This window comes from Enhydra lutris, unplaced genomic scaffold (assembly GCF_002288905.1).
Source record: "Enhydra lutris kenyoni isolate GAN:26980312 unplaced genomic scaffold, ASM228890v2 scaffoldscaffold55, whole genome shotgun sequence".
In the NCBI taxonomy this organism is placed as follows: domain Eukaryota; kingdom Metazoa; phylum Chordata; class Mammalia; order Carnivora; family Mustelidae; genus Enhydra; species Enhydra lutris.
Window position 1 is genome coordinate 9,626,615 of NW_019154139.1, and position 24,195 is coordinate 9,650,809.

Consider the following 24,195-nt stretch of genomic DNA (forward strand, 5'->3'; position numbering starts at 1 on the left):
CCTTTTTCACTTTTGCAAGTTTAACTAACTTGGACAGTGAGGGGTCAAACTGTTAAAAGGTGGTGCTAGCTGAGCTGAGAGGAAATGTGAGGACCAGTCTGAATAAGTGATTTCGAGGTGTGGATCACAAGTACATAGATGACAGTTTCCATTGGAATCATTTTTAATATTTAAATACAAAAAGTGAGCACTTACTTTTTTTTCTTTTTTAGACAGACACACAGGTCTCTCATAGCCAAAATGGGCAGAGGAAATGAGCTCCTGCTTTGTCCTCCACAGTCCCCATCCTATGGTTGAAATTGCTGTCCGGCCCTCCCTCCTTTCCGACATAGAAATTCACAGTGGCTGCTTTACACTATGGCTGTAATGCATAATGTATTTCATATCGTGTGCATGTCCCTTCCCAACATCTCCATGCTTAAAAACAAAAATGGTCATGGGGATATCCTTCCCAGTGGCGTCAGTTCCTATGCCACAATGGGATAGTGAGATCTTCCGGTCATGAGGGAATTAGTGAAAGGGGTGGGATGGCCAGAGCTGGAGTAACCGTCTGCACTGCTGCATTCTGGTATCAGAGTGAGAACAGAAGAAATGGGACAACGTGAAGGGCACAGCTGCAAGTTGGGAGTCTCTGTGAGACACTGGGGAGAATTCTCCCCACCAGGTTTAGATAGATCAATGTGCCAAAGTTTAAAAAAAAACAAAAACAAAAATCCAAATAATCAGCAGTTCAAACACTATTGAATTTTCAAACTTGTCCCACCAAGACAAGTCTAGCAGTAGCAATCTAGATCTTTCCAGGAAGTGAAGGTAGAGCTCCTGGCATTCCTCCTGAGAGCCCTGTGTTAGGCCCTAGAAGTATCTGAAAAAGAAAAGGAGGGGTATACGGCATCATACAAGCCTAGGGATCACATTTCCACTATAACGGACAGGGCAGACAAGGTCTACACACACCAGTGAGCACAGTGTGGTACGTAAAAGAGCAGGGGCTGGATCCCAATCTCAACCCACAAGAACTGCTGGTCTACCCAGGGGCTGGGCTCACCTGCCGCTGCTGCAGTTGTTGCTGTTGCTCCATTTGCAACTTCTCCGTCTCAAAAACAACGGGAAGAACCAGGATCATGAAGGAAGTGGTCCCAATCCACAAGGCTGCCCTGGAAAACCTGCGGAGCGAGTGTGAGCATGACAGCCAGACACAAAACCAGACTGCTTCACCAAGGAACCAGCAACCAAAGCTCTCACACTCCCATGCTGTTGAGAGGCATGTTCTACCCAACCCTTGCACCATACTCATACCAGAAACAGGACCGGCAGTTCTGCCGGCTGTTTATCAAACCCAGCAGTTCTAAGATTCTGTGTTCTTACAAAGCTACTTATACAGCACAGTAATTACCTCACATGATATGAAACGATCCTCCCAACGACCCTGTCCCATAGGAATTACCACTTTAAGGAAAGGAAATTGAGACCAAGAAAGGTTAAGGTCCCCACCAGCCCAAGGTCACTCTGATCTAAGTGGCAGGCTGGCCTCCAACTCCCGCCTCCTACTCTGAAAGCCCACGCTCGTTCAGTCACCCCAGAAACACCCCAATGTTTTTGCCCTCGTCCCTTACCTGTACATTTTCTGAGCCACAAAGAGGGAGAGATCAAAAGTGGCTCCAGCCGCGGACCGGACCCTCTCTGGGAACATCTCCGTCAGACCCCACAGTCTCTCCGACAGGGTCTCATCTAGCTGTGGTGGAGGCGGCGCGGGTCTTCACCAAAGCAATAGCAACCACCCCGTGTGGATAGGGTACCCCGCCCCGGCCCACTGGGGGCCCTAATCCCGCCTCCCAGAGAAGACACCTCCCCTCCGACCTCTCCGGGCTCCGCGACGCGCCTTCGTCCGAATCCCGCAGCACGCGGAGCTCACACCCCCGGGCGGGCCCCTGCCCGCCCGTAACCTCGCACCCCGCCTCACACCGCAGGGCCCCAGTACCTCCTCGTCGTCTTCCTCCTCCAACTCCTCCTCAGTCTTCTCGGAATCGCCTTTCGGAAGCAATTCGTCCGGGGACAGGGGCGCACCGGGACCGCCAGCGGCGGCGGCGGCGGCCATGGCTGCAGGGGAACACCGGAAGCGGAAGAGAGGAGGCAAGTGCAGAGGCCCTGGCGGACAGAGGCGCTCTTCCGGGAGCCAGAGGCTGAAGCGCTGTGGAAGAGCGACGCCTCCTGGCCGGCGGACTTCGGCTTTCCTCCAAGTCAGAAACACCTGGGAACTTTTGTCCAGGTACAGAGTTGTGGTGCTTCCGCGGTAATTCTCTTCGGTTTAGGGTGTGCCCAGAAACCCTCATTTTAATAAGGTCCCACGGGTTACACTGAGACAAACACTAATGCAGTCTCATTTCCCGGAGGGGTGTGTTATCTGGTAGGTGTGTTATCTGGTAGGTAGATACATGGAGGTTTATTGGTCTTTTGGGGAAACGTTGAGTGAACAGTACCAAAGTACTAAGACAAAAGCAAGAATTGGCACTTAAATACTTGAGTACCAGACATTGTGTGTGTGTGTGTGTGTGTGTGTGTGTGTGTGTGTGTGTACTCATTTAATTGTCACAGCAACCCACTGAGGTAAGTACTATCATCTCTGGCTTAGAAATGAGGAAGCTGAGGCACAGTAAAGGGGTGCGCGGCAAGTCCTTCTGGAGGATAGATTTCTAGAAGTAAGTTTGCTGGCCAAAACGTATGAACACTTAGTACTTTGCCAGATATTAGATAATTGCCCTCGAAATTATATACTTTAATAACTGTAAATGGAAGTGTTCTTTTTCCCACACTGTTCCCAGCATTAGGTATTATCCATATTTTAATTTTTTGCCTTGATGGATTAAATGCTTTTTATAATGTGCCACCACGCGTTTTTTGTGTTTTTTATTTTTTTAAAATTTTTTTAAAAGATTTTATTTATTTATTTGACAGACAGAGATCACAAGTAGGCAGAGAGGCAGGCAGAGAGAGAGGAAGGGAAGCAGGCTCCCCGCCGAGCAGAGAGCCCGATGCGGGACCCGATCCCAGGACCCTGTGATCATCACCTGAGCCGAAGGCAGCGGCCCAACCCACTGAGCCACCCAGGCGCCCTATTTTTATTTTTTTTGAGAGAGAGAGCGCCCACAAGCAGGGGTGGGGACAGAGGGAGAGGGATGAGCAGACTCTCTCGATGATCAGGGGGCCGGATGGGGGGCTTGACCCCAGGACCCTGAGATTATGACCTGAGCAAGAAGGCAGGCACTTAACAGACTGAGCCACCCAGGTGCCCCTCACACAAGTTCTTAATACAAGGGTGATCTGATAAACACTTCACAGCTGACCATGGAATCAGAGACTCCCGGGACTGAACAGTATCTGATGCAGGACCATGTCCTTCGTTCTGTGCTTAGGTAACAAGGGGCAGGCGTGTTTGCACTTCCTTCAACAGTCCTTGGTCCTTTTCAGCTCCCAACAGGGCAGCACTGACTATAGAAGGTTTTTATGTCCAAAAAGGTTAGTTCAAAACCTGGCAAAACCAATCTATGCTGTGGATTAGTGGTTCTCTTTGAATACCTAGGAGGGGCTAATATTTGGTAAGGGGCAAGAGAGTGGCTTCTAGGGTGCTGGTAAAGTTCTGTATCTTGACCTGGGTGGTATTTGCCTGGGTATGTTCATTTTGGACACTCTAGCAGGCTGTACACTTACGAATTATGTCTTTTTGCATTCGTTAAAAGCATTTATGTTGGCTAGCGCTGTATAAATGCCAGGACAACTTAAGAGCCCAGTACCAATGGCTTTCAGTTCTTTTGTGGGCTCTTTTAGGAAATGCTGGAAGACCAACACTCTTGAAGGGAGAGAAGGCAATCTATTTTTTTTTTTCTTTTTTTAAGTAGTCTCCACACCCAGCCTGGGTCTTGAATTCATGACCCTGGGATCAAGAGTTGCATGGTCTACCAAGTGAGCCAGCCAGGTGTCCCTAGAGAAGGCAATCATCTGTGGAAGCTACAGGCATTAATGCCTCCAAGTGGAAAGTCACAATACTAATGTGGGGAAGTTTTGGGAAAACTTTAATCAAGTAATTTTGTTTGTATTCACAAGAGCAATACATGATCTAAAAAGACGCGCGTGCGCGCGCGCACGCACACACACACACAGACATCCCAAAACATGACGCTTAAGAATAAAAAAACTTTCGGGGTGCCTGGGTGGTTCAGTGGGTTAAAGCCTCTGCCTTCGGCTCAGGTCATGATCTCAGGGTCCTGGGATCGAGCCCCGAATCGGGCTCTCTGCTCAGCGGGGAGCCTGATTCTCCCCTCTCTCTGCCTGCCTCTCTGCCTACTTGTAATCTCTGTCAAGTAAATAAACAAAATCTTTAAAAAAAAATTTAAAAACTTTCAATAATTCTGTCACTGCAGAGGGATAAGAAAAAAGGGAATCCTGCAGAACAGAGTATTAAAAGCCTTTGGAGAGATGTGATGGTCTAGAAAAGGCAGAGTGAGAAGGGAGGCCAGAGGCCAGGACCTGGCGGAATCAGACATTTGAAGGTCTGTGAGTCCTTAGTGGCAATCATAGACCGTAGACAGGTGGTTGCCAGGGGCTGGGGGAGGGGAAACCAATATGTATAACCAAAAAGGTAACAGGGCAGCTGAAGCAGCTGAGAACCTGCTTGTTCTCAGAATGCTATCTACCACCATGTATCCAGAATTTTCCTGACACCATGATAACCAGCTGTTAATTTAGTTGTTTTGCAGAAACACAAAGTTTTATCCAGAAGCCAGCTGGAACCAGTCAGGATACTGACTGCCTCTTAGAGTCCAACAAAACGCAGTTAACCCTCCCTTACTTCATATCTTCCTTGATCTGATTTTGGGGTCATCTAACTCCTCTCCCTTTTACTCAGACCCTTTTCCACTCGCTTTTAAAAAAAAAATCCCTGGCTCTCCTGCTTCAGGGAGGTGAATTTGAGGCTTGTCTTCCCAGCTCTCATTTGGGAGCAAGAATAAACTCTTGCCTTGTTGTACCCTCGAGCCCTCAGTGATCAATTTTACTGTGTGTCGGGCACTCGAACTTGGGTTCAGTTACAAAATGGGGAGTTACTGTTTGATGGGCAGAGTTTAAGCTTTACAAGACGAAGTGTCTGGAGATGGATGGTGGAGGGGTGGGGGCACAACGTTATGAATGTATTCAGTACCACTGCACTAATTAAAAATGGTGAAGATGGTAAATTTTATGTTGTGTGTATTTTGCCACGATAGAAAAAATTTTAAATTAAAAACAAATAGAAAATCCTAACTGAAAAAAAAAAAAAGATAGTGGGGAAGGGGAGCCTCAAGGGGTTCGAGGAGGTGGTGCTGGAGAGGAAGAAGGGAAATTGGGGGAGTCGCTTTACTGAAGGTTTGGAGGAGAAATGCAGAGAATACATAAGCCAAGAATGAACCCGGCCAGGGGGCCTGTGGGAGGGTAAGGAGACAAGCACAGGTAACAAGTGAGTGTGGATGCCCCACGCAGACGCAGAACAGACTTTGCCATTTGGATGGAGATGGGGTGTTCTGGAACCCCAGCCTCTGGCTCCTCTTCGACCCCATCCCTCAAGTCCATGATTCCGCCTTTCCTGTTTCTGTCCTGTCAGAATTCACAATTGGTGATATAGCAATTTTTTTTTTAAGATTTTATTCATTTATTTGACAGAGATCACAAGTAGGCAGAGAGGCAGGCAGAGAGAGAGGGAGGAAGCAGGCTCCCTGCTGAGCAGAGAGCCTGATGAGGGGCTTGATCCCAGGACCCTGGGATCATGACCTGAGCTGAAGGCAGAGGCTTTAACCCATTGAGCCACCCAGGCGCCCCGGTGATAGAGCAATTCTTAATGTGGGTCAGTGGGCAGGCACAGATCCCTTCAAGAATCTTAGAGAAGCTGTAAGCCCCTCCCATAAAAAAACACGTATTAGCCCGCATCTGCACAATTGTGCGGGTAGATCCCCTTTTGAGGCCTGTAGGACCTTAAGGACTCCCTCCGATAGCCTCTAACCCTGCACGCTCCCTGACACCCCAGGGATCTCGTGCAGCATCCCCAGTAACTGCTCCCCCAACCTGACATGCAGTGCGGAAATTCACAAAACTGTTGTAGTATCTATAAGTTCTAGTAAATGGCACTATTTACTTGGGTGGCCCCTGGGAAGCAGATCTGGTTCATAAAGTCTAATTTTAACCAGAACCTTAAGGATGTATGTGACTAGAAAGGGAAGAACTTGAAAGTAGATAGCATGGGCAGGGGGACAACAGACACAAAGGTTGGGGTGGTGAGATGTGACCACCTTCCTCTTTTTCTCACATCCATCACCCAACACAAACTGATTGGTGGGGGTGACTGTGTGGCTCAATTGGTTAAGCCTCTGCCTTCAGCTCAGGTCGTGATCCCAGGGTCCTGGGATCGAGCACTGCATCGGGCTCCCTGCCCTGCAGGGACTGTGCTTCTCTCTCTCCCTCTGCCTGGCACTCCCCCTGCTTGTGCTCTTTGTGTCAAATAAATAAATAAAATCTTAAAACACACACACACACACACACACATTGATTGGGACACCTGGGTGGTTGTCAATTGAGCGTCTGGTTCTTAACTTCAGCTCAAGTCATGATCTCAGGGCTGTAAGATCGAGCCCCCACGTCGGGCTCTGCACTCAGCAGGGAGTCTGCTGGAGGTTCTCTCTCCTCTCCCTCTGCCCCTCCGCTGTACACTCTCTAAAATAAATAAATCATTACAAAAAATTGACCGTAGCACCACTTCCCTGTTCAAACTCAGCAACAGCTTATTGCCCTTCTCACTCAAAATGAAAGTCCTTCTTCACTGCAGAACTGTCCCACATAATGGCTCCAGTCCGGTCTGGTGGCAGGGAGACTCGGGGATCCACATCTTTGTGACAACCAAACCTGCCCCTCCTGATTCCCAGGGCTCCACCCCTTCCAGCTGTGTCGCCTCGAGGGAGCTTGTTTCTTCCTCTAAAACCAAGGGCCGGTAACCAGAATCCTAGGAGATCCAGCAACAGGTGTCTGGCCTCGAGGGCACTCAGTAGATGGTCGCCACGGAGGCTGGGCCAGGACTAAGCCAGCCCTCCCCTGCTGCAATCAGTGTGAGCACTGACGTCCTGTTTACATTTGTATCGCCCCATTTCTTCTGAGTTATTCTCTCCTCGGTCAGAAAGTGAGCTTATGGGCTGGAGCGTCTATCCATCTCCCCCAGAACTGGCCCATTAGAGGCCGTTCCCCGCCAGTCCTTCCCTTTCACCAGGAGCGGGGAGTCATGACACAGGCTCTCACACTTCTCTGCCCTATGATCCTGGACCAGTTTCTGAAACTCCTGGAATCTGGCTCCTTACCTCTGAGGACACCTGTGTCCAGGCCCCCACTCACAGGGCTGAGCTGAGGGAGACTCAGTAGGAGGGCAAGGTGCTGAGGTCCGTCCCACGAAAGTCACGGGCTTTCAGAAACTGCTGCCCGTCGTAGCCATCGCCAGGCTAGAGCTCTGGGCTCTGCCCCCATCTCAGTGCCCCCCCCCCCTTAACTTTGGGAGCTGGGCTCCCTCTTACTGATTCCCTCCTCCAGCCAGAGCAGCTCGGCTCACATGGACCTAGGCACAAATTCCCTCTCTAGGAATGCAAACTCCCCCCGCACCGACCACTCAGCCACTCCAGGACTCCACTGGGTCCCTGCCAGGTCCGAGCTAGCCCCCAATCTCTGACGGACTGATGAGAGAACAGAGGGCAAAGCAGAAGCTGACACCCCGCAAACCGCCCCCCGTGGGCTGTACGTGACAATCCTCGGGCACCCCTGGCTGCCCCCAATGAAAAACAAATAGTTACCTTGTAGAGATCACAATCCTGCAAGACCTGAGCCTCCCTCAGTTTACAAATGTCCTAGTGACTGACAAGAAGGAGCTTTCTTATCAACAGCCCAACTTGCAGAGAACTGTAACTCCGTTCTTGACGCCCTGACATCATCTTCCCCTCCCTAAAACTGAGGGAGGCTGAGGCAGAGGGAAATGTAAATGAAGTTAAATTTCTTCTAAACCTAAAGCTCACTGGCAAGGATGTGTGATGGCAGGAGTGGGACATTCCTCCAGGAAGCGCCCAACTATCTCACGGTTAATGCCTCGCCAAAAGGAAAAACCACCTTAACTTGACAATAGCAAAGCCTCCCAGAACCTGTGTGTCTTTTTTAATACAGGAAAGTTCTTTCAAAGCCTCCCTTTTTCCTTACCTCCCCCAACCCCGCAGTGTATAATCAGCCGCCCCTCACAACCCTGGGCGGCGGCTCCTTCTGCCCACAGGTCCTGTCCCCGTGCTTTAATAAAATCACCTTTCTGCGCCAGAGATGTCCTCAGAATTCTTTCTTGGTCATCGGCTCCGGCCCTCACTTCTATTCTAAAACTTCATCAGGACTGCAGAGGAATTTGGGCAGTGAGACTGTTTCTGTTCCCGGTCAGCCTCGGCGGATGCTCAGAGAGCTGGAACGCTTCTCCGGCCAGGGTGACATTTCCCCACAACTTAAACTTTTTAAAACTGTGTCTCTGGACAGCCAAACAGACGCTTAGACTCCAGGCTCCACTGACTTCTTCAAGACCTGCTGCTTTCGTTTCTCAGTCACTTTGGCCACAGACAGATGATATACCATCATTTAATTGTGAGAAAGTACACAGGAAAGTAGCACAAAAATAGAGAGTTTTCGTGGAAGCCTGGGGCTCGCCACTGAGAAGCTGAAGCCAGATGAGGGGTGGATTTGGAGAATAAATATTCCTTAAGGGACCCCCAGGGAGGTGGCACAGAGCGCCAGGAGGGCTGTTCATCCAAGGCCCCCAACACAGGACTCTAGAACTGCTGGCGCCACGCCCTAGACACCAGCGTCAGGGATGAGGCAATGAACTCTAGCCGCCGCGGCCAGCAGCCTCCATCCAGTGAGGCCGAGCCTGGGAAGGCGCGTATGAACGTGAAGTCACCACTGGACAGCACCCCAGGGCTTGTTCTGGCCCACCGCCCTGGCCTGGGGTCCCGGCTTCTGCCAGCACGTGGTACCTTCCTGCTGCCCACCCAAGGGGGCCAGGGCCTGCTGGACCTATTATATGACCCTCTCTCCCAGGACCTAATCCCCTAGTTCAGCTACAAAAGACCCTCAGCCACATCCCACTCCTCGGGTCGGTGGGCTTCTCCCTTTTCTCCTGACGAAGGCCTTCACGGGCTTCATTTCCTCCTGCGGCTGACGCTTTTCAGCTCCTCCAGCTCCTTCTCCATGAGGTGGGACTCGGCGGTGGTCTCAGACAGCTGAAACGAAGGCCGGAGACGGTAATAAACCAGCGCCCTTCTGGGCTGTGTCATGACTGCAAGGTGCTCCGTGCCCTGGGGAAAGGCCCCCTGGCCTCTCTCTCCCCTGCCCACCACCCCCCCAACCAAGGGAACCCCTTGGGGAACCCCAAGGGCCTCCAGTACACAAAGAACAGTCCTGACCCACCCTCCCAACATTCTGGTCACGCGTTCACTGCCTTAAAGATAGCAGGCCTCAGGAGATGATAAAGGCAGACCATGGGCCATCCTAAGGCTAAAGAATTAGGGGTCTGAGTTGTTTCTGAGCCGTAGCTCACATAATGGTGATCAGGGGAAAAATACTTGAAAAAGAACGCCACTTTCCTCATTCCGGTCTTTCAACGTACTTGGGATGGAGGCTACTCAGGACAGGGACAGAAACTTTACTCTCTGAAGCAGAGGGCAGCTTGCTGCTGGGGGATGGGGGCAGGAGGGACTACACTTCGGAGCACTTCTCTGTTCCAAGCGCTTTCCTTGGGTTATTAACTTGGTACGAGGCCACTCCTCTTCTGGTGCCTGTTTCACCCATGAAGACACTAAGCTGAGACACACAGAGCCGTGAAGGAATTTGCTGAAGTCACAAAGCCCGTGGTGGCGCTGTGCAAGGACCCTGGTGGGCTGGCTCCAGAAGGCAGGACAGCTCTGCCGAGTCCCCGACACCTCTCATCGCACACCACCCTGCTAGGGCTTCCACGGCCACAGGAAACTGAGACCCGCACAGAGTGTGCCCCTTGGCAGGTCTGGGCCCGCTCGATATGGGACCCCCTCCAAGCCTCGGGCAGACTGTCCTTCTTCCTGGAATGCCTTCATCCCACCCTCTGTTCCTCCCTTTATCCACATTCAGCTCAAGTATCCCTCCCTCCGACACGCTCCTGACTCGCAGAACGACTTGCTCTCTCCCCTGCATTAACGCTGACGCGCAGCTGGGACACAGACTCCAACTGCTCTCTCCCGCAAGGAGAGAACGAGGCGTCCCTTCCTATCGCCCCCCTTACCATGTCCAGCAAGATGTCCACCTTTAGCCGCAAGAGATTGTTCTCTTCCTCCAACTGCTGGTTCCGCCTGCGGAGGCGCTGGGCCTCCCTCCTGTCCACACCGCCGCTGATCCCCATCTCTGGTGGAAGGATAGAACCGGCAGTTACACGGGGGCTCTGTTTCCACAGTCTTGGTGGACACCACAGCAGATCAGCCCACCTGCTATCCACTGGCCGTTTTCAAACTTCAGGCTTTGCCCGGCCAGGTTCATAGTGGGGGTCCCGTAGTCGAGGCCCAGCTCCACCTCCCGGGTTGACCGATCCAGCTGTGGACGAGACACCGCCCGGGGGGTTCAAGAAGCACATGGACCCCAGTCCCTGCGCCTCTCCTGCTAACAGTGTGACCCCGGCAACTCATTTCTTTTCTCTAATCATCACTGGGCATATTTCATAACTTTTGTTCAAAGTCAGAAAATCAAATAAGGTACAACAAAAACTTTTAATCTTAGAAGAAGGAATCTTCCACTTTATTATACATGTTTCCCAGAAAAACTCTGTAAGCCGAAATCTGAATTATTTGACATCTGCTGGGCACCTCACAGTTTAAGAAATCCTACTATAATTTTTTAAAAGATTTTATTTATTTATTTGAATGAGAGGGGAGAAGGTCAGAGGAAGAGGCAGACTCCCGGCAGAGCTGGGAGCCCGACGTGGGACTCGATCCCGGGACTCCGGGACCATGATCTGAACCAAAGGCAGTTGCTTAATCAACTGAGCCACGCAGGCACCCCCTACTATAAATTTTTAATAAAGCAGAAAATCCTTTTTTAGAGGTAATAAGCCCCTACATTATGCCTTGCTTACCATGGAGCTCTACAGGTCACAGAAAAGGCATGAAGTGGGGGCGCCTGGGTGGCTCAGTCGTTAAGCGTCTGCCTTCAGCTCAGGTCATGATCCCAGGGTCCTGGGATCGAGCCCCATATCAGGCTCCCTGCTCAGCGGAGAGGCTGCTTCTCCCTCTCCCTCTCCCCCTGCTTGTGTTCCCTCTCTCGCTGTGTCTCTGTCAAGTAAATAAACAAAATCTTTAAAAAAAAAAAAAAAGAAAAGGCGTGAAATACTAACACCCGATCTGCAGTTGAGCTGTTCTGTAATGTAGTTTTCAGAGTTTCTACCACTCACTCAGCAGCCCTGGGGTGCCGGGACCAGGTCTGGGGATTTTGGGGTCCTTGCGACCAGCCCTGCACTCCAGAAGCCACATCTGGAGCTTCAACACACCCGAGTGCCACTAATGATGGCAAAACATCGTCCTTCAAGAATGATTTTGATTCTCAGACACAATTAAAATCAATTCCTGGCCAGGTTTTGGGAATAAAGCGAAAGCAAGTTGGATAATACCATTTGGAGCCAAAAATCATCCTGGGAGCAACTGTTTTACTAGGTTCTTGAACATGCTCTGACGATGATTTCCAAACAGGAGTTTAAAATTTTTTTTTTTTTTTTTTTTTTTTTTTTTTTTTTTTTTTTTTGGAGGGGGTACACAGGTGGCTCAGTCAGTTAAGCTTCTGCCTTCGGCTCAGGTCGTGATCCCAGGGTCCTGGGATCGAGCCCCACATCAGGCTCCCTGCTCAGCAGAGAGGCTGCTTCTCCCTCTCCCTCTCCCCCTGCTTGTGTCCTCTCTCTCTCTCACCCTCTCACTCGCTTGCTCTTGCTTCCGTTCTCAAATAAATAAATAAATAAATAAAACCTTCTTAAAAATGTGTTTTTTTTAAACTCGCAACTCCAAGAGTCGCACACTCTTCTGACTGAGCCAGCCAGGTGCCCCGGGAGTTAAAAATATTTTTAGCAATGGCAATAATACAAATTAGAAGGATGTCTTCCTTACAAGGAAGCCTGCTGGGGCTTCTGCAGCCACAAGAAACCAAGACCCACACAGTGTGTGCTCCTTGGCAAGTCTGGGCCCGCTTGATATGGGGCCCCCTCCAAGCCACGGGCAGACTGTCCTTCTTCCTGGAATGCCTTCATCCCACCCTCCGTTGCCACTGGAGGACCACACCTTCCGTCAGACACCACGCGTGATGCTCCAGTCCCTGCACACTGAGATGGGCCTCAGTGGTGATACTCACGTTATGCAGGTTGGAGAGAGAAGCAGACTTCCGAGGGGGCGTCTTCTTGGGACTGAACGTGTTCCCAAAGAGAGGCATCTTGGGCCTGATGAAGGAAAGGTCGGTGCTCCCTTCTACTGTCAGAAAAAGTCACAGATACAAACAGATGGGTCAATGACCTTATGCCACCATCCTCAGATCATGGAAACATACATCTTTCCACGTGGCTCTCAACCATCCTGGAGAGGGCACCCATGTTGAGAGCTCACTAGAAGAACACTCCGTGAAGCCCTTGTGTGAAACTCCTCTATTCACAAGCACCCCGTGTTTATTACTCTTCTTGTAATCCCCCTGAACAGAGGAGGTCTAGAAAGACTAAAGTCCTAAGTGGGCGTGAGCATTTCAGTGCGGACCCGTGGGGGTCTACAGTTTCGTCACCATGGACAAGGGCCTAACTTGCCTGTTTGGAGTTTTGTCACACAAGGTGACATCACCAGATTTATAATCTAGAGCAAGGAACGCAGTCCTGCTTGTTCCTGGATGCTGGGGAGAATCACACATGGGGCAAGAGCCCCTGCACAGACTCTATCTTAAAGAAACGAAGCTCTAGGGGTGCCTGGGTGGCTCAGTCGCTTAAGCGGCTGCCTTCGGCTCAGGTCATGATTCCAGGGTCTTGGGATCGAGCCCATATTGGGCTCCCTGCTCAGCGGGGAGCCCGGTTCTCCCTCTCCAGCTCCCCCGTGCTTGTGTTCCCTCTCTCTGTCAAAAATAAATAAAATCTTAAAAAAAAAGAGAGAGAGAGAAATGAAGCTCTATACTTCGGAGTGAGAATTATTATACTTCCAGAGTGAGAATGGTGCCCCTCACTCAGACCTAGGTCAGAAGGTCTCCTTTCTGTGTGGCCGGTGAGGTGTCCAGCTGAAGGAGGAGGCCCACCACGTGGCAGGGCTGACAATGGCCACCATTTGCTTTTATCCCATCGCAACCTACTGCCATTCATGCTGGCCCAGTGAAGTCGATTTACCGACACTGCCCATTTGGGGGGTGGGGAGGTGGGGTAGATATTTTCGTATATTTACTTGTAACATAGAAAAGTATACAGATAGTAAACGTATGGCTTCATGAATTTTTACTCCACACACACACACACACACACACACACACACACACAAACACACATGCACACACATGCACGCACACCCTCCAGACCAGGATACAGAACATTGCATCACACTGCAAGCCTTGCTCAGCAGCCCTGTATCCATGGATTTGTGCAGGATGTCTTCTGTGTCTGGTTTCTTCCCACTCAGTATCATGTGTGTGAGACTTGTCTATGTTCTGAGTAGTTACACTTTGCTCACTCACATTGCAGTAAACAGTCTACTGAGTAAGCGGACATTTGGATTGTTTTCAGTTCTTGTCAATTAGAAACACTACTGCGGAGAACACGCGCGGACATGAACTTCTGTACGTGTCAGTACGCTTCTCTGATTCTACTCCCGGGGGTGGAACTGTGAAGCTGTCAAACCTTCATATTCAGCTCTGGCAGGATACTGCTAAATGGTTTTCCAAAGCGGTTGAGACAACTTACATGTCCTACCAACAGTGGACAAAGTTTTGAACTTTGGGCATTTCCTATCTTTTTCATTTTATTTACTCTGGTAGGTATGTAGTTATACTGCATTGAGTGCTTAAACTGCTCAATTACATTAAGTACCTTTTCATATATTCATCAGACGTTTGGATAACCTCGTTTTGTGATGTAGTTGTTCAAGTCTTTTGCCACTTTTTTTAAAAAAATATTTTATTTATTTATTTGACAGACAGAGATCACAAGTGGGCAGAGAGGCAGGCGGTGTGGGGGGGTAGATTTTGCCACTTTTCTATTGGGTTTTCCATCATTTTCTTACTGATTTGTAAGGGCTCTTTATATATGCTGAATATATGTTCTTTGTTGTAGAGAGAGAATACCGAAAATATTTTCTCCCTATCTGCAACTTGTCTTCTTGCTTTCTTATTGGTTTCTTTTTGATTAAAGAAGTCCTTAATTTTAATGGAATCTATCAATTTTATTTAATGATTAGTGTTTTGTATCCTATTTAAGCAATTTTGCCTACTCCAAGGTCATATTTTCATATATATAACCCTTTGCAAATTTTATTGTTTTAGCTTTCACATTTAGGACTATGATTCATCTGTAATTAACTTCTGTGTAAGGTGTGAGACAGACGTCAAGGTTCATTTCTTCCCAGATATTACCCAATTTTAATTTATAATACAAGTAGTGGGGCGCCTGGGTGGCTCAGTGGGTTAAGGCCTCTACCTTCGGCTCAGGTCAGGATCTTCGGGGTCCTGGGATCGAGCCCCGCATCGGGCTCTCTGCTCAGCAGGAAGTCTGCTTCCCTCTCTCTCTCTGCCTGCCTCTCTGCCTACTTGTGATCTCTGTCAAATAAATAAAATCTTAAAAAAAAAAATACACAAGTCATTTAAAAAGATCCTTCCAAGAAACTGTAGATTGAAGATAATCATAACAAAAGCACAATGAACAGAAGGAAACAGAGCTCTCAATTTTCCTACTCCTACATATAAAATCTTCTTCCACCACATTATGAGACAAAAGCAGTAATGAATTAATTGGGTGCCTGGGGGGCTCAGTTAGTTAAGCATCTGCCTTTGGCTCAGGTCATGATCTCAGGGTCCTAGGATCAAGCCTGACATCAGACTCCCTGCTCATCGGGGAGTCTGCTTCTCCCTCTCCCTTTGCTCCTCCCCCTTTGTTTTCTCTTTCTCAAAGAAACAACACACACACCACCCCCCCCCCCCCCCCCCCCCCCAAAAAAAAAAAAAACACAGTAAGGAATTAATCACATCTGACAAGAAGCTGGCCAAAAAAAAGAGAGAACTTCTCAAGACCATTTGAAACAAGGTTTATATCAACTATGATTAAAAAGATAACTCACTGCTGTGAAGTGTGTAAACCTGGCGATTCACAGACCTGTACCCCTGGGGATAAAAATATATGTTTATAAAAAAAAAAAAGATAACTCACTGTACGAATCCATCAGTTAGGAAGACATGCACTCTATGAGAACATGACGAAAAACCATGCTATTTTCAGTGATGTAAAAATTAATGTCACTAAGATTAATGATGAAAGTCTAGAAGCTTCTTTGGAGGTTTTACAATAATACAGATGTTCATGTCTGTATGATTTATAAATAAATAAAAATAAAGATGTTTGGAGCAGGTGTACTCATGAGAATTTCATTGGTAGGTGTGTATTTTTAATTAAAAACAACAGTAGAGTGGCTCAGTTGTTAAGCATCTGCCTTCAGCTCAGGTCATGATCCCAGAGTCCTGGGATCGAGCCCCGCATCAAGGGCCTATCTGGGAAGAAAGAGTTTAACTCCAAAAAGAAAAGAGTGCAGTAACACAAACTAGTATCACTTTCCGCAGAGCCACCGTGGGTTGGGCCAGATGCTGAGCACATTGCAGCAACCCTATTAGGTAGGTATTTTCTTTTTCTTTTCTTTTTTAAAAAGATTTTATTTATTTAGGGCGCCTGGGTAGCTCAGTGGGTTAAGCCTCTGCCTTCGGCTCAGGGATTTTATTTATTTATTTGAAAGAGAGAGAGATCACAAGTAGGCAGAGAGGCAGGCAGAGAGAGAGGAGAATCCCTCCTAATCATTAATTAGCAGAATCTCAGCTCTCTGCTGAGCAGAGAGCCTGATGTGGGACTTGATCCCACACTCTGAGACCATGATCCGAGCTGAAGGCAGAGGCTTTAACCCACTGAGCCACACAGGTATTTTCTACCCATATCAGGGATGAAAATACTAGACTAGGGTGTGGAGAAGTTAGCCAGTTTTCCCCAAGGTCCACAGTCATGGTCAGCTGGCTAAAGGTATATATCAAATTGCCCTTGTATAAATAATTAGTGGGGTACATCATAAAAGAAGCATTTTCATTCACCATATTGGCAAAACTTAAAAGATAAAAAATATCCAATGCCAGTGAGGGTGTGGAGAGAAAGACACTTTCGTTTTCTTTAGGTGGAAACAAGATGTTATAATTTCCCAGTCAGGCAAAACGTAGCAAAATTTTAAATGTGCACACTTTTTGGCTGTCAGATCTTCTAAAAATGTATCCTCCAAAAAGAATTGGACATATATACACATATGTTCCCTGCTGTTGGTAACAGTGAAAAATAAAAAACAATCCAAAATGTCTGCCAATGGTTGGTATAGGCAATACATTGTAGCACATTCTTCCAATGGAATGCAACAGGACAAGTAAAAACACTGAGGCAGCTTTATATGAACTGACCTGGAAAGACCTCCAACACACTCTAAACATTAAGAAAGCAAGATGCAGAACAATATATATAAAGCCATGAGAAGACAGAAAGAAAAAAAAAGGGGGGGGAGAATATATGTACATTAAAAAAATAGAAAAAAATTTGGAAAGATACACCAAACTCCTCACTGTTTGGAGGTCCACAGTAGGATGGCTGGCTTTAGTGAAATCGTCATTTTATAGGTAAAAGGTGGTCAAGTGGTAGAAATTTTATATAATATTATATATTTTATATATATGTTATATATATATAAATATATGTTTATATATATTATATATAATATATGTTTATATATATTATATATAAATATATATGTATATATGTACACACATATACATGTATATATATGTTTATATATATACATATTTATATATATAAACATATATGAGTGGGGAGTCTGCTTCTCCCTCTCCCCTTTCCCTACTCTTGTTCTCTCTCTCTCTCTCAAATAAATAATTAAATCTTTTTAAAAAACTAAACAAAAGAGGGATGCCTGGGTGGCTGAGTTGGTTAAGCCACTGCCTTCGGCTCAGGTCATGATCCCAGGGTCCTGGGATCGAGTCCCTCATCGGGCTCCTTGCTCAGCAGGGACCCTGCTTCTTTCTCTCTGCCTCTGCCTGCTACTCTGCCTGCTTGTGCTCACTCTCTCTCTCTCTGACAAATAAAACCTTTAAAAAAAAAAAAGAAATATACTTCTGGATTTAATAAATTACAATGATGTTAATTATGAAAAAAACAAAACAAATGAACAAAAAACAACTAAAAAACAGCCCCTAACCTTCCAAACACCTGGAGACATCTGAAGAAGGAAAAATACTTGGCCAGGTCATTCTTGGAAAGCCGGCCAGGTCATTCTTGGAAAGCCTGCCACTGTGCTAAGAGTACCAGGCCTGAGCATATCACTTGGACACGACAGACCAAGTTCCAAGTCTGGCTCTGCCCCTCAGTTGCATGCTAAACCTTGGCCAAGTTACTTTCTCTCTCAAGGTTTTAACAGGTGCACTTCCCTCATGATCTCATTCTCATAACCCTTAAGCAGAGAACTATCATGAATATATTTCAGATGAGGAAAAGGAAGTGTCTGGACCAAATGCCTTTTAAGTCATATCCAATAATCCACAAACAACTTTGGCTGAGACCCTAAGATCTGGAACACAAGTGTGGACCCTGAGGTCCCAGCTGAGCCGAGCCCCTTGGCACAAGGAGGTCTCTCTCTAGTGAAACTCCCTGGAGAGAGAGGGCTCAACTCTAAGCGAAGGGAGAACATCTGGGTTCCCATCATGGCTCTGCTGCTCAGTCCCACTGGGACCCCCCGAGCTTAATGTTCTCTGGGCCTCAGGCTTATTTGTAAACAGGGATAGCAACAGTACCCACTTACAGGTAGTTCTAGTGTTTATAAAAAGCCGTGGCATTTGATGCTCACAACAACACTGAGAAATAGATCGAGGTAAGTATGCGTCAGGAAACAGACAACTGAGTGTGAAAGAAGTAACTCGTCCCCAGTCACAGGTTGGGAAGGTGGTGGAATTGGGCTTCAAATAAGGTCTACCCCTCTGAGCTGATGATAATCATTTCATCGCTGCGCAATGCTTTACAGTTTGCAATGGGCCATAAAATACATTATCTTTTTAAAATCTAACAAGAAGGGAAGGAGCCGCTTTTGGCTTTCATTGGATTCTCAAAGAGTTCAGAGCTAGCCAAGTACGTACTCTGCCTCCCCGCGCCGCTGGACTCAACTAACGGTAGAGAACAAACGTGCGCCCGCACGCACTCTCATCCTCTTCGCAGCCAATCTGCGGGGAGGAATTACCAACCCAGTTTATAATTGAGGAAACCCACTTCGAGGAGGGCGGCGACCCGCCTGGGGTGAACCCAGCCTCCGCCCTCTGTCCCGCGCCCTCCCGCCGCTCCAGCGGCTGGGTAGCCCTGGACAAGGCCCGGGCGTCCCACCCGCTCCTCGGGCTCTGGGGCGACGCGGTGCTCAGACCTAAGCGCGTCCCAGAAGGCCAGGTCCACAGACACACCGATACTTGCCGGAAACCGCCTGCAGGGGTCCGCGTCACCCGCCGCGACCACGACTCTGGAGTTGCTCCGCCCCCCCTCCGCCGTTGTGCGCACGCGCATCCCCGCCCAGGACTCTACCATCGCGGGAGGTGGGGGCGCCCGGCGCGGTGAGGTGCACAACGGGACCCTACGCGAGGCACCAGAAACCCTTGAGGATTGCGCTAGGTATATTAAAGAGACCCTGGAGGGGATGTCTCCTGGAGTCACTGACATGCCCCGTGCTATAGACTGGGAAGAGGAACTACAGTCTCCCCACAAACCCATTGGTCTGGTCTCCCCAGCCCCCAACCCCGAGCCGTCACCGTGGTAACGGCGTCTCGCGGACGCCGCCGAGGCTCACCAAGGTTCCATTGTTGTGGCAAAGGTGGAAGTGGTGACTGCGCCTGGCGTTGCCTTGAGAACGCCAGGACTCATAGTGGCAAAATGGGCCTCTCCCCGACGCCCCTCTTCCTCCTCACCACAAAGCAAAGGGCACCCCTTCCTGGTAGATGTAGGGGCAACAGGTGTCGGATGTCCCATCCAGAACTTTGCGGGGTCTGCTGAACGACTCGTGGCGGAACCGGCCCCAAGTTCGTCAGATTCCGCCGATGTCTTCAGGTAAGACGTAAAGGTAAGACCGTACCCGCCCCGCCCTCTTCCGCAGACAGCCACCTCCCCACGTCCCGGCACTGATCTGCTTTTACAAGCAGGGGAAACTGAGGTCCAGGGACCACTTCAAGGTGACACAGTGAACAAGGGCAGAGAACTGTGCGAGGATCAACGCCAGATCTCCTGAAGTTCCAACAGTGTGTATTATTGGTTCCATTTGAAAAATTAAACTAAGAGCCATTCGGGGGATGTTTATTGGGTACCTAGTACGTGAGTGCACCGGGTCATCCATCCAATGAGGGCCAGATCTCATGGGTCTCTGGCTGCAAGTCCACTTTTCTTCCAACTACACTTCAGTGCATTGAAAAGGGGGGAGTTCTATGTCCTAGAATCAAACTGCATGGTCTAACCCGTCACTATCCAATGGAAACATATGGGGGCCACATGTGTCACTTAGAATTTTCTAGTAGCCATATTTTAAAGAGTAAAAAAAAAAAAAAAAAAAAAAGGTTATATTAATTTGAGTCTTTAATTTAACTCATGTGCCCCAAGTATTATTATTTCAACATATAGTCAATATTAACATATAATCATTTCAACATATAATCAACTGCTTCAGTTTGTAAGTTTAACTTAATTAAAATTAAAATTTCTATTCAGTCACACCAATCAGATTTCAAGGACCTCAGTTGTCACATGTGGTTAATGGCTACCGTGACACACAGATCTAGCCTTTTCCTACCTGTCTCCACCAGCTTCCCTCTGCTTGGATGGTATTTCCCCCACCTTTATCTAATTAACTCCTGCTCTTCCTTCAAGCCGTAACTGGGTCCATACCTAATTTCAGCTCATCTCACAGCACTGCATTCCTTCCTTCAAAGCAGTGGTTGCAGTTATAATTCACAATTATTTGTGTAATCATTTGATTATTGCATGTCTCCCCTGTAGACATAAGGTCTTTAAAGCTCATTAAAGCAGGAATCAGGTCTGGCTTAACTGACCACCCTGTCCCCAGTAAGAGCACACTGCTGGGCTGTGTTGGACACTCCGTAAATCGAGTGGCTGAAGTTTAAACAGAACAGAAGTCTGATTCCAAAGTCGGCATCATTTTCACTTATTTAAACATGCTTAAAATCATGTAACATGTTAACTTCAAACAGGAAACATGCCAGCTGTCAAATATGTGCTACATGAAGGCAGAATGTTTGTTACTCTTCCACTCATCTGCCCCCAACACGACAGTGAAGCCCGCAGGGTAGAGAATCAGCAAAATTCATTTTCTCCCCCATCCTTTTTTCCTCCCCAAGGGATGCTGGTAAAAGCGTATCCTGTTTCAGAGAATACCTAAAATGGTATGCTGAAAAATTCAGAAGAGAACAGTGTGTATTTTAAACATTTAAGAATCATAATAATAGGGGCGCCTGGTTGGCTCAGTGGGTTAAGCCTCTGCCTTCGGCTCAGGTCATGATCTCAGGGTCCTGGGATCAAGGCCCACATCGGGCTTTCTGCTCAGCGGGGAGCCTGCTTCCCTCCCACCACAAACCACCCCCGCCCCGGCTTGCCTCTCTGCCTACTTGTGATCTCTGTCAAATAAATAAATAAAAATATTTTGAAAAAAAAAAAAAGGAATCAATAATAGGGGCGCCTGGGTGGCTCAGTCGTTAAGCATCTGCCTCTGGCTCAGGTCATGATCCCAACGTCCTGGGATAGAGCCCTGCGTTGGGCTCTCTGCTCAGCGGGAAGCCTGCTTCTCCCTCTCCCACTCCCCCTGCTTGTGTTCCCTCTCTTGCTCACTCTCTCTCTGTCAAGTAAATAAATAAAATCTTAAAGAAAAAAAAAGAATCATAATAATAGCCAATTCTTCCATTAGGCATGAGGGAGAATGTTAAGCTAAAGCAAGAGGCTTCTTGACAGAGTCGCCCTAAGCCTGCTTCTCAGAGAACATGCCATAATTTTGCAGTCATGCTGGGGAGTGGGTGGGAGGAAAGTGAGAAGCCCAGCAATGCACCTGTCTCCTCCTTACCCTCTCCCCCTTGCCTACGTAGTGAAAGACTAGGAGCTGGAAGGAGGAAAAATAATATTAACCTGGGCCTGGGACAGCCTTTCCTGTGATCCAGCTGACTTGGAACAGCCCCAAGCTTCTTCAGACTAAAAGTAGGTATGGTGAGTGGGTCTAAAATGGAATCGAATATTGAGTGTACCTAATCCCTAGGGATCAATTTGCCTAATGGAGAATATGTGGAAGCAACTAATTCTGGTTCAGAATGATAAGTGCTGTGATGGAGAGGTGAAAGCAGAATCCAAAACTTGCCAGAGGAGGGGCCGTAACTAATGGCCTGGAGTCATTCAAGAAGGTTTTCCAAAAGAGGGGCACCTGAGTGGCTCAGTTGGTTGTGCCTGACTTGATCTCAGCTCAGGTCTTGATCTCAGGGTCATGAGTTCAAGCCCTGAGTTGGGTTCCGTGTTAGGCGTGGAACCTACTTAAAAACTGTTTATAAAAGAAGGTTTTCCAAAAGATACGTCATGTGGGATGAGCATGGAGCAGAGGGAACAGCAGGTGAAAAGACATAGGGGCACAAGAACATAGCAGAGCAGGGGCAGACATACGGGAAGCATGGCTGCGGAAAAGAGGCAGAGTGGAGGGCTTGAGCCCAAGGAGAGGGAAAGACATTGTGGTGAGCCCTTGGGGTAATTTTCCCACTAAACTACCTTTTCTCTCTCCCTCTACTACATAGGAGCTTATTGAGGGCTGATCTGAGTCTTAACTTCTTTAGAACCAGGCCTATGCTCCCAGGCTCTGGCCCTGGAAGACCCACAGATGGTAGCAGGAACTCCTGGCCTGTAAGCAAGGACCCAGGAGAACATTTCAGCCAGAGTGACCTGAAACCAGGAGGAAGAGCAATGACAGGGCCAGTTTTCTGGGAGGGAGCAGGAAGCCTTGAGTAGATCAGCAGCCCATGCTGAGGAGATGGACCTGGGGTCACAGAGTCCAGCATCTGAGAGCTGAAAAGGGTCTTAGGAAGCCAATTCAGAACTCTGACTTGGCAGAGGAGTCTCAGAGAGACAAGGATTTGATTTCCTTTCTAACTTGGAAACTGGTTTGCTGGGTGGCATGGAGCCCTGGCCTTTTCAGCCTTCTAGTCTCCTTGTTTAAAAAAAAAACTAGAGGGGCACCTGGGTGGCTCAGTCATTAAGTGTCTGCCTTCAGTTCAGGTCATGATCCCAGGGTCCTGGGATCGAGTCCCACATTGAGCTCCCTGCTCAGCGGGAAGCCTGCTTCTCTCTCTCCCACGCCCCCTGCTTGTGTTCCCTCTCTTGCTGTCTCTCTCTCTCTGTCAAATAAATAAATAAATAAAAACTAGAACCGTGTTTATGGGAAACAGGGCGGAGGAGCATCAATGGGAAAAGAAAAGTATGTATGTCTGGAATCGCTCAGAAGGGCTGTCAGACAATGGCCTCCGTTCCCCACGTGGCAGGCAGCATGTGTCTTGCCATCAGCCCCACTTTACCGGCTGAGCGTGGTTGTGTTTTCTAAGATGGTTCTATGCTATCTGTGATTTCCCGCAGGCTGGTTGAACGGAGAGCAAGCTTGGGGTAGGAAATGGGGGGGCTCTTAGGCAGAAAGTTACTGTTTTGTCCTTCTACGAGAAACCGGACAATGGCTTATTTCAGGAACATGGATGTCATCAATGTCACTGCCTTGCCCATGTTGCCAATGGATGAGCACCTGACTGTCTCCCTCGTGACCCGGAATGCGGTGGAGAATGCCCTGAGGAAGAGTCTGGAGGACAACCCACCCCGTATCCTTCTATGGTGCCGTCAACAATCCAGGCCAGATACACCTGCCCCAGAGGGGTAACCACTGCCTACGTCTGTGTCAGGCACGATCAGCCCCTTTCCTTATGTGCTCGTTAATTTTTTCAATCAGTTAAGCCCTGCTGTCCTCTGAAAGAATCTGTTGAGACTGACGGATTGTTTGGTTTGAGTTTATTTTACTAGGATAATCAGAAAGGGCCCCAGAGGAAGAAGCACTAGAAATAATGGTTGAAAGACTAGGACAGAAGAAGGGGGGGAAAAAAAAAGCTTATATATTTTTTTCATTTTCTCATTCTTTCTCTTCTGTCTTCCCAGGAATTATAGATGGCAACTAAGAAGTCCCGGTTAGCCCTCTGCCCCCAGATAAGTGACCTTCAGACACAACTTTGTTGTTGTTCTCACCCCAGCTGACCTCACCTCTTGTCATCACCGGCCCTCCCCTTCTGCCTGGCCTCTGAGTTTGCCCGTTCTGGCATCCCCCAGGCTCTTCCAGCATCTGACTTCTCTAGCCCTGCCTTCATCTTCATCTCACTTCTGACACTGAACTCTCCGCCAGGGACCATCAGAAGCCTGTCTGTGGAGGACCTTAGAGCTCATTTGTCATATAACCCTTTTGGGTTATAAATAACCCCAGGTCGTCTTGTCTCATCAAGAGCTTGTTGACCTTCAAGTCCTGCTGCTGCCAGCCAGGCTGGCTGGGTCTGCACCTCTCAGGATCCCTTCTCAAGATGAGCACAAGTGATCCCATCGAGATCTGCTTTGAGGACTTACTTTCCTGGGCCTTTTTCTGATGTCCCCTCTTTCTTCTTAATCCCTCACTCATCTCAACATAACTAACCCATTTCACTTCCTGTGATTTGTCATGTCCCTCCTTGGCATCTTCATTTGTCAAGTATCCTCCAATCTGTGAGAACCCTTGAGAGTAATGGAAATAAGAGTGACCCTGCTTT

General features: G+C 48.3%; 3 protein-coding genes across 7 annotated transcripts in view; 1 reads left to right on the forward strand and 2 right to left on the reverse strand.

Annotated features, from left to right (window-relative positions):
- Positions 1-135: 135 nt before the first annotated feature.
- LOC111157567 (translocase of outer mitochondrial membrane 22) lies at positions 136-2,106 on the reverse strand. Its single transcript, XM_022519084.1, has 4 exons — positions 1,979-2,106; positions 1,614-1,732; positions 1,046-1,163; positions 136-862 (listed from the first exon to the last, which is right to left on the reverse strand). The coding sequence occupies exons 1-4, from the start codon at positions 2,093-2,095 to the stop codon at positions 788-790; spliced, it is 429 nt and encodes a 142-aa protein (XP_022374792.1). The 5' UTR covers positions 2,096-2,106; the 3' UTR covers positions 136-787.
- A 6,542-nt stretch (positions 2,107-8,648) lies between these two features.
- On the reverse strand, positions 8,649-18,852 carry LOC111157594 (chibby family member 1, beta catenin antagonist). 4 transcript variants are annotated; one of them, XM_022519141.1, is made up of 5 exons: positions 18,808-18,852; positions 12,442-12,554; positions 10,539-10,644; positions 10,340-10,458; positions 8,649-9,305 (listed from the first exon to the last, which is right to left on the reverse strand). In XM_022519141.1, exons 2-5 carry the CDS (start codon positions 12,517-12,519, stop codon positions 9,225-9,227), a joined length of 384 nt encoding a protein of 127 aa, XP_022374849.1. In that variant the 5' UTR covers positions 12,520-12,554; positions 18,808-18,852; the 3' UTR covers positions 8,649-9,224. The 4 variants fall into 4 exon arrangements, with proteins under 4 accessions (XP_022374849.1, XP_022374848.1, XP_022374847.1 ...); XM_022519140.1 differs by lacking the exon at positions 18,808-18,852 and adding an exon at positions 15,750-15,765 and having other exon boundaries at positions 12,442-12,557; XM_022519139.1 differs by lacking the exons at positions 8,649-9,305; positions 18,808-18,852 and adding an exon at positions 9,500-9,860 and having other exon boundaries at positions 12,442-12,791.
- A 4,235-nt stretch (positions 18,853-23,087) lies between these two features.
- Positions 23,088-24,195, forward strand: part of LOC111157637 (family with sequence similarity 227 member A) — an 83,160-nt gene continuing 82,052 nt past the window's right edge. For both annotated transcript variants that reach the window (XM_022519230.1, XM_022519231.1), the window contains exon 1: positions 23,088-23,229. In XM_022519230.1, the coding sequence (XP_022374938.1) occupies positions 23,088-23,229 (142 nt within the window). The remainder of the gene's footprint in view (positions 23,230-24,195) is intronic.